The sequence below is a fragment of the Sus scrofa genome, chromosome 9 (assembly GCF_000003025.6).
Source record: "Sus scrofa isolate TJ Tabasco breed Duroc chromosome 9, Sscrofa11.1, whole genome shotgun sequence".
NCBI lineage: Eukaryota > Metazoa > Chordata > Mammalia > Artiodactyla > Suidae > Sus > Sus scrofa.
The window spans coordinates 57520864-57536964 of record NC_010451.4 but is presented as its reverse complement, the minus strand read 5'-3'; the positions used below and the strand labels follow the sequence as shown (position 1 = coordinate 57536964).

The 16101-nt window shown below is 46.4% G+C and overlaps 1 protein-coding gene across 14 annotated transcripts in view; it reads left to right on the top strand.

Annotated features, from left to right (window-relative positions):
* The window catches only part of SNX19 (sorting nexin 19), a 49176-nt gene that overhangs the window by 21397 nt on the left and 11678 nt on the right, over positions 1–16101 (top strand). For 6 of the 14 annotated variants that reach the window (XR_305478.3, XR_002335748.1, XM_003130084.4 and 3 more), the window contains one exon: positions 15427–15611. The exons of 1 other annotated variant lie outside the window; for it this stretch is intronic. Coding sequence is in view for 4 of the 13 variants with exons in the window: in XM_003130084.4 (XP_003130132.1) it covers positions 15427–15611 (185 nt within the window). In the remaining 9 variants the exon portion in view is untranslated. Of the gene's footprint in view, positions 1–2024; positions 2162–15426; positions 15612–16101 lie in introns of those variants that run through there. 7 more of the 14 variants (XR_002335749.1, XR_002335751.1, XR_002335752.1 and 4 more) reach the window with 4 other exon arrangements.

The following is a 16101-nucleotide window of genomic DNA, read 5'->3' as shown; positions in this document are numbered from 1 at the left end:
GTTCTATTTCTTAGGTGTTTCTTATTCTGCACCCACCTTAGGATAAAGACATCTTGCCTTCTCTGTCATGTACGGACAGCTTCTACATGAATGCATCTTTGAGGCTGTAACAGGTTGGCGGTAGCTCCCTGGCTATGTGCCTGTGCATGTGTGTTTTTGCACTTCTGAGTGTGGTGCATGCTCTTCCATTCTCATACACTCAAACAAAGGTAACAGAGTTGGTAGCAGGTAAGAAAAAAAACAGGAGTTCTTGTGGCTCAGTGCTAATAAACCCGACTAGTATCCATGAAGATAATGGGTTTGAACCCTGGCCTTGCTCAGTGGGTTAAAGGATCCAGTGTTACCACTGAGCTGTGGTGTAGGTCGCAGACGTGGCTCAGATCCAGCGTTGCTGGGGCTGTGGAGGAGGCCAGCAGCTGTAGCTCTGATTCGACCCCTACCTGGGAACTTCCATATGCTGCAGGTGCAGCCCAAAAGAAAAAAACAGAATACCATGACATTTAAAACCTTTTTTCCAGGTCAAATTATTGGTATCTCTTGCCTATCTGTAACACAAAGAGGACCCTAAGACAGTTTTTGAGGACGGTTTCAGACAGTAAGCATAGTGAGGGCAGGGACTATATCTTACTTACCTTTCTGTTGTAGGCACTTAGCCGTGTACATGGAAGGCTCTTAGTAAGCAGTTGTCAAATGAGTGAACATCACACACCCTTCCAATTGCATCGGTCCCTTTCCTCGTCACTTGTGAGAATCTCAGGGATCCCTCAGTGCTGCTGGGGACATGAAACACAAATGTAATGGAATCTCCCTTACAGGCCACCCCCACAGCTCTTTGGTTGGACAGCTGCCATTGCCAGAGCCATGGCCGGGCCTTGGGCCGTCTCCCATTCCAGGAGCATTCTCCTTTCCAGAAGAACATGGTGCCTTCTGCCATCGTGGGCCTCCCACTGTGAGGCCCCCTGCTAAGCTTGCCCCTCTGGAAGCATCTCCCGCTGTTTTGCCTTCTCAACCTCTTTTCTTCCACGTGTGGAAGTAAGATTACAGGTGGCAAAGTCAGACGGATCTGAATTCAAACCCTGTTTTGAGGCTTACTATCTGTGTGACTTAGAACAAGCCACTTAACCTGCCTTTGCCTCAGTGCCTCTCCAAGTGGGAGTAGCAGTGCCTAGCTCGTGAGACGGTCGAAGCCTCTTGATGCATGCCTGCCACATGGGGCACTCAGTAAATGTAGATTCTCCGCCATCGTTACGAGCTCCACGTTCCACTTCCTGGGAGACTCTTATTTGCTAGGGCAGTGACATAGCTGATGTAGAGCAGAGAATATGTTTACATTTTAGTGGTTTTTTGGAGTAGTCTTATAGCGAGCTAGCTTTGGGATCTATTAATAGCGAACACCCTGTAAGACAGATGGCCTTTTCTGCATGCTCCAGGCCAGAGTCTCTTCCTTCATATTAACTATCTGTGAACTCCATGCCATCTTCCTCACATACTTAAAATCCCCCCAAGTCATATCCAGAGCAGAAACTCAGAACCAAGGAACTAGCCCTTAACTCAGGTACTCCCGACTCTCCTTACTTTCTAGGAAAGTAACTTTCTTTAGTTCTTGGTATGGGGACCTCTATACAACTCATGTTCGAAGAGTCTGCATAAGATTTGATGCCTGTGTTTACTGACGTATTTGTTGGGAGCTAGCTCTTCAGACCTAGGGTGGCACCGTTTTGTTAAGGTTCTTTCAGCCGAAGAGAAGAGATAAACCTTAAGAATCAGAAATATTGAACAGTGTGAGGTCAGATGACACAGGTTAGACCCTAAACAGTAAAAACAAGCTCATACGATTCTTGATAGTAAATATTAGGTTTAGAGAGCAAAGTGTTTAAAGCTAGACCTTGCAGGATAGGATTCATTTAGACTGGTTAAGGGTAAGGAATGTTCTAGGCATTGAAGCATTTTTCAAGAGGGAAAGGGACATGATTTCTACTTTAAGATAAAAGGTAACCTTTAGACATATTCTGAATATTTTTCAGGCAGCACGTTTCTGAGTGTGTGTGCATGCAGAGAAGACAGACAAACATTAAATATGTTCTGGAAAGCCCACCAGGCTACTACTCCTTGGGGGAGTTAGAACCGGAATTCTCCCTTTGGACACCAGGTGGCACTACAGGTTAAACAGTATCCTTTCACTTTTGCGGGAACCATTTATTTTGCAGTTACAGGTCCTCACCCTGGTGGTCATAGTAATGAAACCATTTGCTGTCCTGCTCCGTGATTCAGAGAGCAATTTATCTGCCCTCTCCTTCATGCTCCTGACTTTGAAACCAACCCACTTTCTTTCATCCTTTACCCTTCTCCCTTCCGTTCTGATGCCCTTGCTTCTCTGAGTAGCATGTGCTGCCAGAAGATGCCCCTCGGAGCATCCCCTTGAGGGTTCAGTGCTAGAGAACAGTTCTGACTCAGGAACCCAAAGTCTACAGTCAGTAGAATCAGATGGATATCTGAAGTTGAACTTTTTGTCAGTACTCTCTGTAAGCCAGTTGTCCTTTACTCGGGGCCTTTTTGGTAAGCCTAGAGGTGCACCTCACTGAGACAGAGACTGTCAGTGATACTGGGAATCTTAGTGGCTTGTTGCTTTCAGCCACAGATGGCGATCACTTGATTCTTTCCTGTCAACCAGATGTCAGTGCCTCAGTTTTGACCTTTCCCTCTGTCTTGAGACAGAGACTTCCTCACGTGCCCTGCAGAGGAGCCAGCCTTTCTGGTCCTGGAGCGGGGAAGGAGTAGAGACGAAGTGGGAAATACATTGTCATCTAGCACTGACAGAATTAGGGCACCAAAGGTTTTCTTGGGGTGGATTAACCCCCACATGTATAGAATCTGTGTAAACGCAGTGTGCTTGCTATGTAAATTGGGCTTCAAGACATTCCCTCTGCTGCCTCCTCTCTCCCTCTTGTTTTCCAGCCACAGGTAGGGCCCCCAGATCGCTATATGTGGAGATTCTGGAGTCGTTGCTGCTCTGTCCTGTATCCTTAGTGTCAGGATGGATAGCCTTCTTTTTGGAAGGGTTTTTAAGTGCCTCCTGTAGACAGGCAACTGAACAGATACCTTTGGGTAGCTTTTCCCCCTCCTGAGACGATTCCGTTCATTATACTCAGGTTCCTTCTGCCCCATGCTTCTGCCAGTGTCTGTCCTGCTTTCTGAACTTGACATCTGCTTCTCATGTTTATCCCTTGTCCTCTTCAAGGCTCGTCTTTTCCAGCTTACTCTGGCCATTTCCACAGCATAATTTGGAACTCTACCATGTCTGCTTGTCGAAATACATCCCTAAGTCTTTCTCTTCCAAATCATGGCTGAGCATACTCGACACCTGTGATCTCTAATGTTTGAGGTGTTGGGGGCCAGCCCATCGAGTGGAGCACCTACTTCCTTATCCCCTCTCCCTGCTCCAGAAGCCCCCCATCTCCCTCCTCTCCTGAGGTGATGGTCTTTGCCCTTCGCAGAGCCTGGAGCACTCCCTGTGAGGTAGAGTCACCGGGAAGAACGGAGGTCTGGGTTGTCAGGACCACCACTCAGTTCCTGCTGCTGCCTCCTTTGTGCCTGGCTCTTTTTCCCAGGGCTCCAGCTCTGAGTGTTTCTCGCCCTCTCCCTGACCTTTACCTTCCCAATGTGCTTTTGAATGCATGGCCCTTTGGATCAGCCTTCCCTTCCCTTCACCCAGCCCCTGACCCTAGGTGCTAAGAAAGAAAAGGGTCGGGATAACTACCTGGTGGCTGAGCACAGGCCAGGCTTGCTGGTCACACGGGCCCAAGGAAAGAAGGAAAGAGAGTCATTTTGGATCCTGCAATTCCTGCAGTCATGGTGTCGTAGTTTGGTATAGAGAGGTCTAGTTTTAGGAAGGATTCTGAAATATTGTCTTCAAATTACCCATCACCCCACAGGCCCCTCCCCAATCTTTGTAAACACTGGGTACCGAGATGGTTCACTCTTCTAATATTTATATCCCTGAGTCTGCCAGGGGAGGGTAAGTTTTACAGAAGGGGAAACTGCAGCGTGAAGTACACAGCATGCAAGGGATCCTGCCATCACTCAGCTCCTTGGGCCTGGTAGAAGCGTTAAGAGGATCCAAAGAAGTCTTTCTCAGAGACATCTGCACACACAAGTGTGTGCACTTCTGAAAGTGCCTTCGTTTTTTTTCTGTTGATCTCGGTAACGTTGGGAAGAAGAAAGGGCAGGAATGAGTCTGTTAAAAGGGAGCCAGAGCTCAGAAAGTTCATTCGACTTCTGAGTGCTCAAGCCAGACTTAGACCTCTGTGTGGCATTTCAGTGCCATTCTTACTCGTTACAACACACCACGTGAAGCCTTTGTCGCTCTTCTGGCTACTGAGTGTCTCTTCCCCAGAAGGGTATGGACCAGTTTTCTGTGCAGTATTGGGGTGAAAACTGAGGTCCTCTTCCTGACAGGAGTCACTTGGACTGGAGCAGAGACACGATGGCTCAGAGGGAGTTACTGATTGTGAAAGATGTCCTGCTGCTGCTTTTACTGGTCAAACAAAAAACGGGCAGCCATCCAAAACATGTGACTGATTTTTTGCCCAGTTGAGAAGGCCAAGAGCCCTGATTTTTCAGAGCTGGATTTTGGTGCACTGATAGCAGCTTACTGTGGGGCTGAGAAAAATTAACCTGAAGGCCTGCAGAGGGCCACTAGGTTTCTGTAATAGTCTTTAAAATTGGAATCCTAAGAATGTCACAATGCTGAAATCTTGGCCAAATGTCTAAAGATCTCCATTTGCAGTCAGTCTCATTTATCCCAGGGCACAGAAGCCCCCAGTGGCTCCTTCTCGTGCTGTGTTTGTTAGAAAGGGAGCCTGACTTTGCTTTTGGCCATTTTTACCCAAACATTCTGCTCCCTTATTTTCTTCTTACTACTTTCAAGTAATGGTTAGAGTCAGTGCCCTGCTGCTCCATCTATCAGGGGCACTTCCCAGAATACCACAGTGACTCACGGTCCTCGGAACCCCTTTGCTTTTGTTCAACTTTCGGTCTCTTCCATCCTCTGGGCCTATTTGCCAGGAAAACTGACAAAAGCATAGACTGCTGGCAGCTGTCCCTCCTCTCTAGGATTTATGGAGTGTGCCAGATACGGGGCATGGCTGACCCGCCGCCTTGCCTTCCTCCTCTCCTCCTTCCCGGGCAGTGTGCGGCCAGGTGTGAATTGCATGGGTTATTCATGATAATTCTCATTCTATCTCAGCTGACTTCTTATTACCCAGTACACGTCTTATATGACACCCACCCTACAGCGGGTGTATTAGCACACAGTTTAATTTTAATATTAGCCTAAACAAAAGATTCTTAGGAAAATAACTCTGCCAGATGTTTCTAGAAATACACACAAAATGCCATATACAGAGGATTTCTAGGTTTGTCAGCTTTTTAAAAATCTTTTATTGTCCTGTTCCATAAGCACAAATAATTAAGAGCTCACTGTTTGTTTTGCTGCTTTAAGTATTAGGTTGTTTGTCTTCTGCACAGCTTAGTCTGAGCTGTGTGCCATGCTTTATGGCCAGTGTTTGTCCCATTTACAACATTAGTTCACTTAGTAACTAATACTGACTGTACCCCTACTGTGTAACAGATACTCTGTTAAGTGATCGAACAGAAAAGACCCCAAATTCCAAATTCCTAAGAAGTTTAATTGTCAGTTGAAGGTACAGTCTTACAAATAGGGAGTTACAGTTTAAAGTTAGGACTTAAAAAGAACTGTACATGATTAAGAGAAGGGACTAAAGTAAGTTGTCAGGGGCCATGGGAAGGTTTATAGAGAAGAAGGTTTATAGAAAATCTGATAGAGGATTTAAAGGATGCAGGGAAATTGAGCACTGACATTGGAGAGCAGAGCCTGGAAGGAAGAGTGGTTAAACAGTGTGGCGTGTTTGTGGTGCGAGAAGAGGTCAGGTGGGATTGGGAATGTGCGACGTACAGCCAGTGGCCAAAGATTACATTGAAGAGCCCTGTGCTCTGTGAGAGAATATAGGCTCTGACCCTCATTTGTTGGGAAACCATTCACAGAATTTAAATGATCAACTTTGTAACCTAGAAGAATCACTTAAAGTGATGCTGTGGATTAATTAAAGGAGGCAACGTTAGAACCAGGCAGACCAAATAGGAAAAAGTTTCACTGACAGAAAGGAAAGGCCTTGGGGACCTGACCTGAGACCATTGCCACAGGGGTAGTACAGAAGTGATGAATTCCTGAGACACTGAGGACTGAGGAGGTAGGATCGCCTAGACTTAGTAATTGTTCAAATGATCTTGTGCTATTGCAGGGAGCACGTGGATTAGGGAGAGAGAAAAGGAAAAAAGAACGACTCCATTTTTTGCCTTGTGGGTTGAGAAGCATAACTTGCAGAACAGCATAGTATCTTTCGAAACAGCATATCTGACTTGTAAAGTGGAAAGTTTCTTGTTGCTTATTAAATCAATAAATCATTACCTATTTTATGTAAAAATAAATGACACAGGAGAAAGCATGGACTATATCTGTATATATAATATATCTGTCTACATAATTTGGGGCTTTTTGGTAGAAAATTTAAGGACCTGAGGGTCTAGATTTTCATCTTTTCTTCTACCTGTAAGCTCTGTCTTTGGAAGAAAAAAGAAAATGTGAAATGAAGAGATAACTGTGTAGCTGGTACAGAGGGAAAATTTTAAATATTCATCCTTTACAACACATGATGCTTGCGTGGTGGGCTCCTGACTGCAGTGAGAGAGCAGGAAAAATATATTTGCCAGGAGAGCCATCAGCTCAGTGACGAAGAAGCTGAAAGAAAAACTGAGATAAAGCTGAAGCTGGGTAAAATGGAAAATGTCGAGGTAGGTGAGAGGTACTAGAATTCACAGACCACAGCAGAGTATCCTGTCCCATGTGCCGTCTTAACAGGTGAACTTAAAGCTGTAAGACTGGAAGTTATCCCAGAGAGTTTGGGAGTAAACTTAGTTCATTCAGTATCTATTTGATGGCTTATTACCTAAGTGGCACTCAGGAAATGCTGAGGAGGGTATCAAAAGGAATTGAGATCTCTGCCCTCAACACCTTGTAATTGTATTCTTTGGGCACTTACAAGAAGCTCAACTAATGTGTCCTGAGTAAACAGAATGAACAAATAAAATGCATGATTCCAGAGAGGAAGGAAAAGAATCACCATCAAATGAAACCAGGGTTAGCTGGGATTAGATTATAGTGGAACATACATAAAAAGTAGAGGGGACACCTACTGAGTAATGCAACACGATAGAAATTTGAACTGATAGGCACCGTGTCCAGTAAGCTTGAACTCAGAAGGAGCTGACATGGACGAATATTAGGGGGTAGTGTTTGCTTGCTTGTTTATTTAAAAAAATATTAAAAACAAGAACAAAGCAAATACAGGTAAAATGTTGGGAATAGTTGCTCTAGCATTAACTGCTTAAACTGAGGAATCATTTATTTATTTATTCAACAATGAATTGGTCTACTCTGTGCTTGGGTATTTAATTTTTGGTTTTTTCTGTCAAGGAAAATGGTCTAATAAGAGGAATTGAGCAAACATGATTAAACTAGAATTGAAGGCTAAGATAGGAATGAAGATAAGAGAGCATTCAGTCTGCTTTAACTCCTGTACCTGACTCAAGTAAATTATGGCCCATGGACGTAAAAGGAGGATTTGTATTTATCATTGAAGACGTAAGATCACTAAGAAGATGTCCATATAGAGATGTGTTGGCTTGGAGAGGGACAAATATCTGGCCTTTTAGAAAGTGGATACAGGCTCCTGACCCTGACATTTACCTCAGGACATTTCTAAAGCAGGTTATGAAATAGATACTTGGTGAGCACTCAGGAAGGGAACCAGTGTGCCTTCAGTGGGAACGATCTCTGCCTGAGAAGCATGGTTTCTTTCTTTCCTAGAAGGATTCTCAAGACCAGTCAATGAAAGGAAGGCACTGCTTGTTTTATTGTCTGAATTTCAACAGGTTCGTGCCGTGTTTTCATAATATCCATATGAACATATATGGCCTGGACTGTGGTACTTCTATGTGATCCAAGGCCATTTGAGTGTCTTTAGCCCAGGTATCTAATAAATTGGTAGCTTGTAGGGCAATTTCTAGTAAGAGCATTGAACTAATCCTGTTCATCAGTAATTTGCAAGTAACTCTAATCTTAGAGATATAGTTAATACTCCAGGTGACAGAAGTCAAGATTCAAAAAGATTTGGAAGGTTTAGAATATAGTCTGAAACAAACAAGATGGGATTTTTTTTTTTTTTTTTTTTTTAGGGCTGCACCCACAGCATATGGAGGTTCCCAGGCTAGGGGTCAGATCATAGCTGCAGCTGCCAACCTACACCACAGCCACAGCAACGCCAGATCCAAGCCACATCTGTAACCTACAGCACAGCCCACAGCAACGCCAGATCCTTAACCCACTGAGCAGGGCCAGAGATCAAACCCATGTCCTCATGGATACTAGTTGGGTTCACTACCACTCAGCCACAGTGGGAACTCCAAGGTGGAATTTAATGGAAATGAATACTCTAAATCAGAATTTAGGGTTTTGTTTTGTTTTTTTTTTTTTTTAATTACGCAAGTACAAAAGGACAAGCCTAGGCTTAGCAGAGGGACATGTGATTTTTTTTGTTAAAGTGCATATGTGGACTTAGGGTTCTAGTTGACTGCAAACTCAGTATGAGTCAGTTCTTTGATGTGTGTGCCCAGAAAGCCAACCCAGTCTCGACTATATTAATAGAAGTATGGTGTCTGGATCAAGGAAGGCACTAATCCTCTGCATTCTTTGCTGGTCAGGGCACATCTGGAGGTTGTGTTTGGTTCCGGGCCCTCCTTTTTTAGAGAGAATAATAACAAAGCAGCGCACACCCAGAGGAGGGACCCAGGATGGGGAAACGGTTCATTTCTCTCCTTTGCTTATCTAACCTGGAGTGTGTTCCCTGCTCTCTGCTTCCAGGTTGGCCGAATGAAGCATGGAGAGCTTGTAGAGGAGATTTGGCAGGAGGGCTGAATTTAAAATGCAGAGTGTTGTCTTTTGAAAGCGTCTTGCCCTAGTCACTTGAATGCCTCCCATTAAACTTCTGACTAGCAGGCAACGACTAGCAGTTACAAAGAGGCAGGTTTTGGTTGCCCATATTTTAGAAGCATCCCTAATGAATTGAAATCATCCTTTTCAGGAATTAAACACCTTCCCCAGAGTCACATTCCTGATTGGTGGCAGAACTAAGATAAAAGCCCAGCTTTTGGATTCTCAGGCCAGAAACATTGGCCCTGCGGTGATATCACACAGGGGATTTCAATTTGGGGAGGGGGTCAGAGGGGAAGAAGCTCTTTCTTTCCTTCCAGCTCTGAAGTTGTATGTTTCTGTAAGGCTCTTGCTATGAAATGCTCCTTTTTTTTCTCAGGGTTTTCATTGGTGAGACTGGAAAAGATACTCTTTAAGGTTCAACAGAGGATTTCAACTTCCTTGATTAAAAGTACTTCGGTTCTTAAAGCCTATTAATTTTATATCTGTGACGTATACGTTACTAGTCAAAAGCAAAATCTGTGGCAAGATGTAAAACTGTGGCACTCAGATGCTTGAATCCTGTTGCGTCAGCATTTAGTCTTCTCTGGTAGCACATGCTTTAAAGATGTGGCCCCATGATTTAAAACATGAAAGCAAAAGTCAGCGAAGTCGTGTGAGACTCGGCGAGCCACTTTAGATTTCACAATAGTCACTGGGAGAAGGAATCAGGAGTGTCTTGCCCTTGACATTCACCTCCTCCCCATTCTTCTCCCACCACGCGGCAGGGAAGGATGGTGACCTAGATACACAGTCCAAGGGCAGCGAGGCCAAACTTTCTAGACCCAGCCGAGTCACCCGGGTCTGGCAATTCTAGGACTGGGCAGCCCAGAGCTGGGCGCAGATGGAAGGGGACCATCTATAAACACCAGAAGGGGCCATAACAGAAAAGCAGAGACCTGGGAAAGGAATCAGAGGGAAGAGGGCTGTTCCTTTTAGCTGGTGTGAAGCTGGCAGAAACAGCTGGTGTAGTGGGAACTGCCCTGGATCCACACCATCACCTCACCGTCTCCTTTCTCTCCACTCTGTAGATGGGGCTCCAGGTTTAACGAGCAGATACTCGCAGTCATGTGCTAGGACTGTGGCTACAGGACAGCGTGTTGGGTTTGTGCCATTGTGAACATTTTCCAGGGTGCTTGGGGGTGGATGGAGGTGGGCACTGTTTCCAGGAGGCTCAAAATGTGGCTTGAACTTCTTCCTCCTTCTCTTGGAACTCTTAATTCCGTATCCTGCAGTGATGTTTTTCAAACTTTTTTCAAACTTCAACTCACAATAAAAAACAACGTCATGACCCACTCTGAAGACACAAATGTACATCTGCTATATCCATATATACACACGTACATAACACAAAACTGTCGCAAAGTATGAGGTGCACTTTTATGTTTTCTTATCTATTTACATTTAGATATTTTTATTTTATCTTTTATTTTTTTGGTCTTTTTGCCTTTTTAGGGCCGCACCCGCGGCACATGGAGGTTCCCAGGCTAGAGGTCCAATCAGAGCTGTAGCCGCCCGCCTACACCGCAGCCACAGCAATTTGGGATCTGAGCCATATGGGCAACCTCCACCACAGCTCATGGCAATGCCGGATCCTTAACCCACGGAGCAAGGCCAGGGATCGAAGCTGCATCCTCACAGATGCTAGTCAGGTTTGCTAACCACTGAGCCATGACGGGAACTCCAGCATTTAGATATTTTTAAACATCACAGATCACAGAGTGGGTGACATGGCCTCTCATGCCTTTCAGCCCACAGTTTGAAGAATACTCTATGCCATGACCACCCACTTAAATGACTGTAAACCTTGCTCTGAGGGTGACACCTGTAGTTTGTAGATCTGTTTACAGTGATCGAAGCTTTGCCCTCATCTTCCTTTACTCTTCCTCTTTCAATTATATTTGGCCCTTTCAGCTGGTTGTGTAAGGTTGGAGCGTAGTCACCTCTGTGTTCAATAGAGAGGTGCAGCCCAGTGGCAGTGGATAAGGAAGATCTGAGAATGAGTCTGTTACTGTCTTTCACTTAGACTGCACCAGGCACTCTTGTTGGAATACTGTTATTGTTCTTATAAACATTTCCTGTGTTGTTATTTCACGGTCCTTCTCCCCCACCCTCCCCATCAAGCCATTCTTAGCCAGGGCCCTCCTCACTCAACCACAGCAGCAATCTGAGAAAAGAAGTGAGGGGAATTGGACTTATTAGATTAGATGTGGTCCCTTAAAGCTTTCTCTCCATACTCTTGAGATTTGATTCTGCTGTTCTTAGGGGAAATGACCTTCAGCTAACCTTGAAGTGCCATCTTAAGCCCTAGTATTAAACGGTCGCCTTTTTAGCCACTGCTTCATTCCTCTCTGTGTAGCTATTTCAGACCAGGGTCCTCTGAACATGGATGGCCTGGACTTGCACTCCCAGGGTGACGGATGCCCTACTCACTGCATCCTCCCTCCTTCATGGCCGCATCAGAAAGGCTCTTCCGTGTGTCTAAACGTCCATCTGTTGTTGTTTTTCTCACTTTATTGCCTATTCTGGGCCCCCTCGTGAAGCTCCTATGTGCTCTGAGTCATTCTTTCTGAGAAGACCAACAAAACAGACCTGGGTTAGCGTTTTTTTTTTGTTTGTTTGTTTTTTCTTCTTTTCTTTGGGACAAAGGTAGGATGGTAGAAGAAGATACCTAAATCAAACGTCAGCTGGAATAGTGTTAGAAAATAAAGCCGGTGCTATTTGAGGCGATTCTCTACCATATTTATTTTAGCGTATTTACCTCACCCATCTTGTATTACATAAACAATAACATTTGTATTTAGTAAATGATTTCCTAAAAATAATTTGTAAATAGTAAATTGTCCAAGGGACTTGTGTGTGTATAACCACCTTGAAACTTTAGCTCTCCGCCAGCATAAGAGTGGTAGCAGCAGATTCCAGAAACGGATGCTTATGATACACTGGTCTTTAGACACATGAATGCCATTCCTTTTGCTTCAAGACACAGATTTCTTTTTAACCTTCGCACTCCTGGGTTAAGGACAGAAGACGACAAGCGAATAGGAGGATGCAGGGAGTTAAGGACAGTCCATTGTCGATCTCTCCTAACACTCACTCCAGTGCCCAATCTCCGTGCTTCCTCTACTCTAGCCCAGGTTCGGGACTGAAGGAGGGCACAAGTTAGATAAGGAGCAGAGGCGTGCATGGAAAGCGGGGGTGGAGGGGAGAGCTCCTTGGGTGAAGAAATCCCCACTTGCCTCGTGGTTCCGAGGCTTGTGTCTCTTTGAGGTGTCGGACAAGGCGAATTACACAGACCCCCTGAGTCTGGCCATTTACAACTTATGAACAGCGTGGTGCATAGTCATAAAGCGTGCCTTAGAATCGGCCTCAGGTCACAAATGTGTGGGGTTGGGGGACAGGGCAGTTTTGGGGGGTGGGGGCTATAGTAGTGGTGGGGATTTTTTTGTTGGTTTGGGCTTCGATCATTTTCCCTTCCAGACTGGAATGGCTGTTGATCCTTGGTGATGAGATCCCACACCTCAGAAGGTCTGTGAATCAGAAAGATTGGCTGCCGGGAAATGAAAGCAGCCTAGTCCCAAGTGTCCAGGAGGAAGCCTTTTCCCTGTGGGGGAGGAACGTGGGCTGGGTGGGAGCAGAATCCTGAAAAGGGAGAAGAAGTTCAAGTCTGTGAGGTGCAGGTGCGGCTTGTCTGTTACTTTAGGGATGTGAGGAGGAGGCAGGAAAACTGAAGCTCTGCAGCACCCCACTTTCTAAACCGGACTCCTCTCTTTAGGCATGAAGTTTGTTTCATTTCTCCCAGTTTGCACAAGTGCTGCCCTTATTCTGTTCCTGGGATTGACTCTTCTAGGGCCTAATGTTGATTAGCTCTGTGCCTCAGGGCTTAGTGTGCCTAAAGGTGCCTTTGTTTTATCCGCAGTCCCCTTTGTCCCATAGTCCGCTCGAGCTCCAAGCTCCAACAATTTTATTTGACTCACTGACTCATCCTCATCATCAGGGGCTTACTCTTACTTTTCCACACTGATTCTTCTTGCCACCGTTTCCATTTGGCATTTGATGAGTTACAATCTGGTAAATTTGTATACCTTTATATATTTTGACACATGCTGGCACTTGCGTTGCATTCAGCGCATGAGCCTGAGAGGCTCAGTCACCATGGAGGGGACCACAGAGGACGTCCTTGCCAAAATGCAGCTGGAGGTCCTGTTCCCATCGAGTGAATGGCCATTAATTCAAAACCGTCAGACGAACGTATTGTAAAACATGCCCAGAAGGTGACCCTGGTGCCCAGACTTGTTTAGCCAAGGAGGAAGCGTTTTGTGGATGCTGAGATATCCCTGAAGACTTGGGTCGCAGGGATCACTGGCCCCAGAGGACAGACCTAAGGGCAAGCCGGCCTGTTGTTTGCATCTGTGAGTGAGAACCAAGCCAGAACTGACCGAAGCCTTCCTGCTTAGGATTCTGCTGACTCCTTTGGAAGACTTCAGTCTGTTTGGCTCTCGGAGCCTTGCTCCTCTCCCTCAGATCACTACGGTGAGAACCTGGTGCCCATCCTTCACCTCAGGAAAGGTCACACGAGTGTACGTGGCTTGCGGTGAAGAAGAGCTGGGTCACCGATTCCCTGCAGAGAACCTGAGCAGATCGTCGTGTCCACCTCCCCTCGGTGACCCTCCTCTATAAACAGGAACAGGAATTCTCGCTCCTGGATCCCTTTCATCGGGCTGTCTTAGGCTCGCTGAATGAAAAGCCCTATAAAAAGGGGAGGCAGCCCTAATAATAACAATACAATCGTGATGGCTATTTTGGGGCAGGAGCAGCTTTGTGCCGCTCTTGATCTCCGTCGATGTCTGCCATTCTTGCCCTGCCATTACCTTGCAGACTTCCTATTCTTAGAATCATTTGTGAGCCCTGGGCTTTGGGGGTTGCAGCCCCCGAAGCTGGAATGCCTAGCTTGAGTGGAATGCAGACTGTCTGGCAGAGTGGAGGTTAAATAAAGTTTGCCTTGGCAGGCCCTCTGCACTCGTTCGTCCGACAAGTAGCTCGGGTATGGAGTGACGGCATGAGCCACTGTGTGGTGCGGGACCAAACCACGTCTTTGTGCGTGAGTAAAGTGGTTGATGGTCCATTCATGACGGTCACAGCCTTGCCAGTGTCCAGTGGTGCCCGCAGTCCTTAACCTCAGCTAGTGACCATTTTCATCACTCTGGGGAAAAAAATGCAGAGACAAGAATAAGGTCGAAAAGCCTTGCAGGAACTGCAGTTTTGGCATCTCTGCCCCCTCAGTTATTGACTCATTTTTGAAATTAAGACAGAGGAGGAAATTTTCAGTGTAATCAGAACAGTTGCCAGTCAATCAACAAGTATTTCACTTTTTGTGGTGAGGCAACTCTTGTGGTGCTTATAATTCAGATTCAGTACAGAAGAAGGTGCTTTTTTTTTCCCGCTTTTTGCTGTTTAGGGACATACACACACACTCACGACATATGGAGGTTCCCAGGCTAGTGGTCTAATTGGAGCTGCAGAGGCCAGCCTCCACAACAACCACAGCAACACAGGATCCAAGCTGCGTCTGCGACCTGCACCATGCTCACGGCAATGCTGGATCCTTAACACACTGCTGAGCGAGGCCAGGGATCCAACCTGCATCCTCATGATTCCTAGTCGGATTCGTTTCCGCCTGCGCAACAATGGGAACTCCAGGAGAAGATACTTTCTATTCCAGAGTGAAATACCAGTTCTGAACCTGTGCTGTAGAACCAGGCACCAAAGGAGGCCTAAGGCAAGGGAGCACCTTAGCTTACATGGTCAGGAAGTGGGGTTTTGCCAGAAGGGCAGACTTGTGCTCCTGGAGAGAAGGCCTGGTCTGTTAGGAGCCCAGGGCAGATGTAGGGAGTCCTCAGGACAGGTCTTCGGAACTTGAAAGACCAACTGGCCATGGAATGGGGGGGCGCCAGGGAGAGGGATGTGGTTAAAACCACCAGTTGCTGTGCAGGCTGCGTGTACATCTTACTGCCAGCTACAGTGCTTTCCGCTGGAGGACAGCTGCAAGGGCGCAGCTTTCCCCAGAGCCAGAAGCCCTTTGAGTGTTCTGCTCTGAAGCCCCTGATGCAATGTGTGTCTCCGAGCAAATACTCAGGAAGTCATTATATTGGTGTCATTACTCATCTTCAAATTCTGTGGCCCCACGTCGTTGATGGCTTGGGCTCACCTGTGTGAGAGTTGGTGCTGGCTCTGCTTTGCTCTGTTCTGATTGCTTGCGTGATTCACACCGTGCTGCGCCCTTCCCTTCAGGTTTCTCTGACCCTTCTTTTCCACCACAGGTGGCTAGAAGTGCAGGTAGCTAACCTGACCTGTCCGCAGCGCTGGGTGCAGTACCTCCGGCTTCTTCAGGAGTCCATCTGGCCTGGCGGGGTTTTGCCTAAGTATCCTCGGCCTGTGAGGACCCAGGAGCAGAAGGTGGCTGCTGAGGAACAGGCTTTGCAGAGCCTGATGGGAGTCCTGCCAGGTAACTCAATGAGATTGATTATACCAATAAGTGTTCCTTCCCAGCCTGCTTTGCCGTCACTACCCCACACCCTTCCCCATTTTTAAAGGGGCCAGGACTGCAGCCAGACTCAAAAATTTGCTGACCCACCATTTCTTTTTGTTTTTGTTTTTTTTTGCTTTTTAGGGCCCTGCTCTCGGCATGCGAAGGTTCCCAGGCTAGGGGTTGAATCAGAGCTACAGCTGCCGGCCTACGCCACAGCCACAGCAACGCAGGATCCAAGCCACATCTTCAACCTACACCACAGCTCACAGCAACACCGGGTCCTTAACCCACTGAGCGAGGCCAGGGATTGAACCCGAAACCTAATGATTCCTAGTTGGATTCGCTTCCGCTATGCCACAGCAGGAACTCCATGACCCACCATTCCTAAGACTAATAGGAAAATGATCAGGACTGCAAGTGACACTGAGGGAATGGAAGAGATGACACGGTGGCAGGTCTCAGAGCC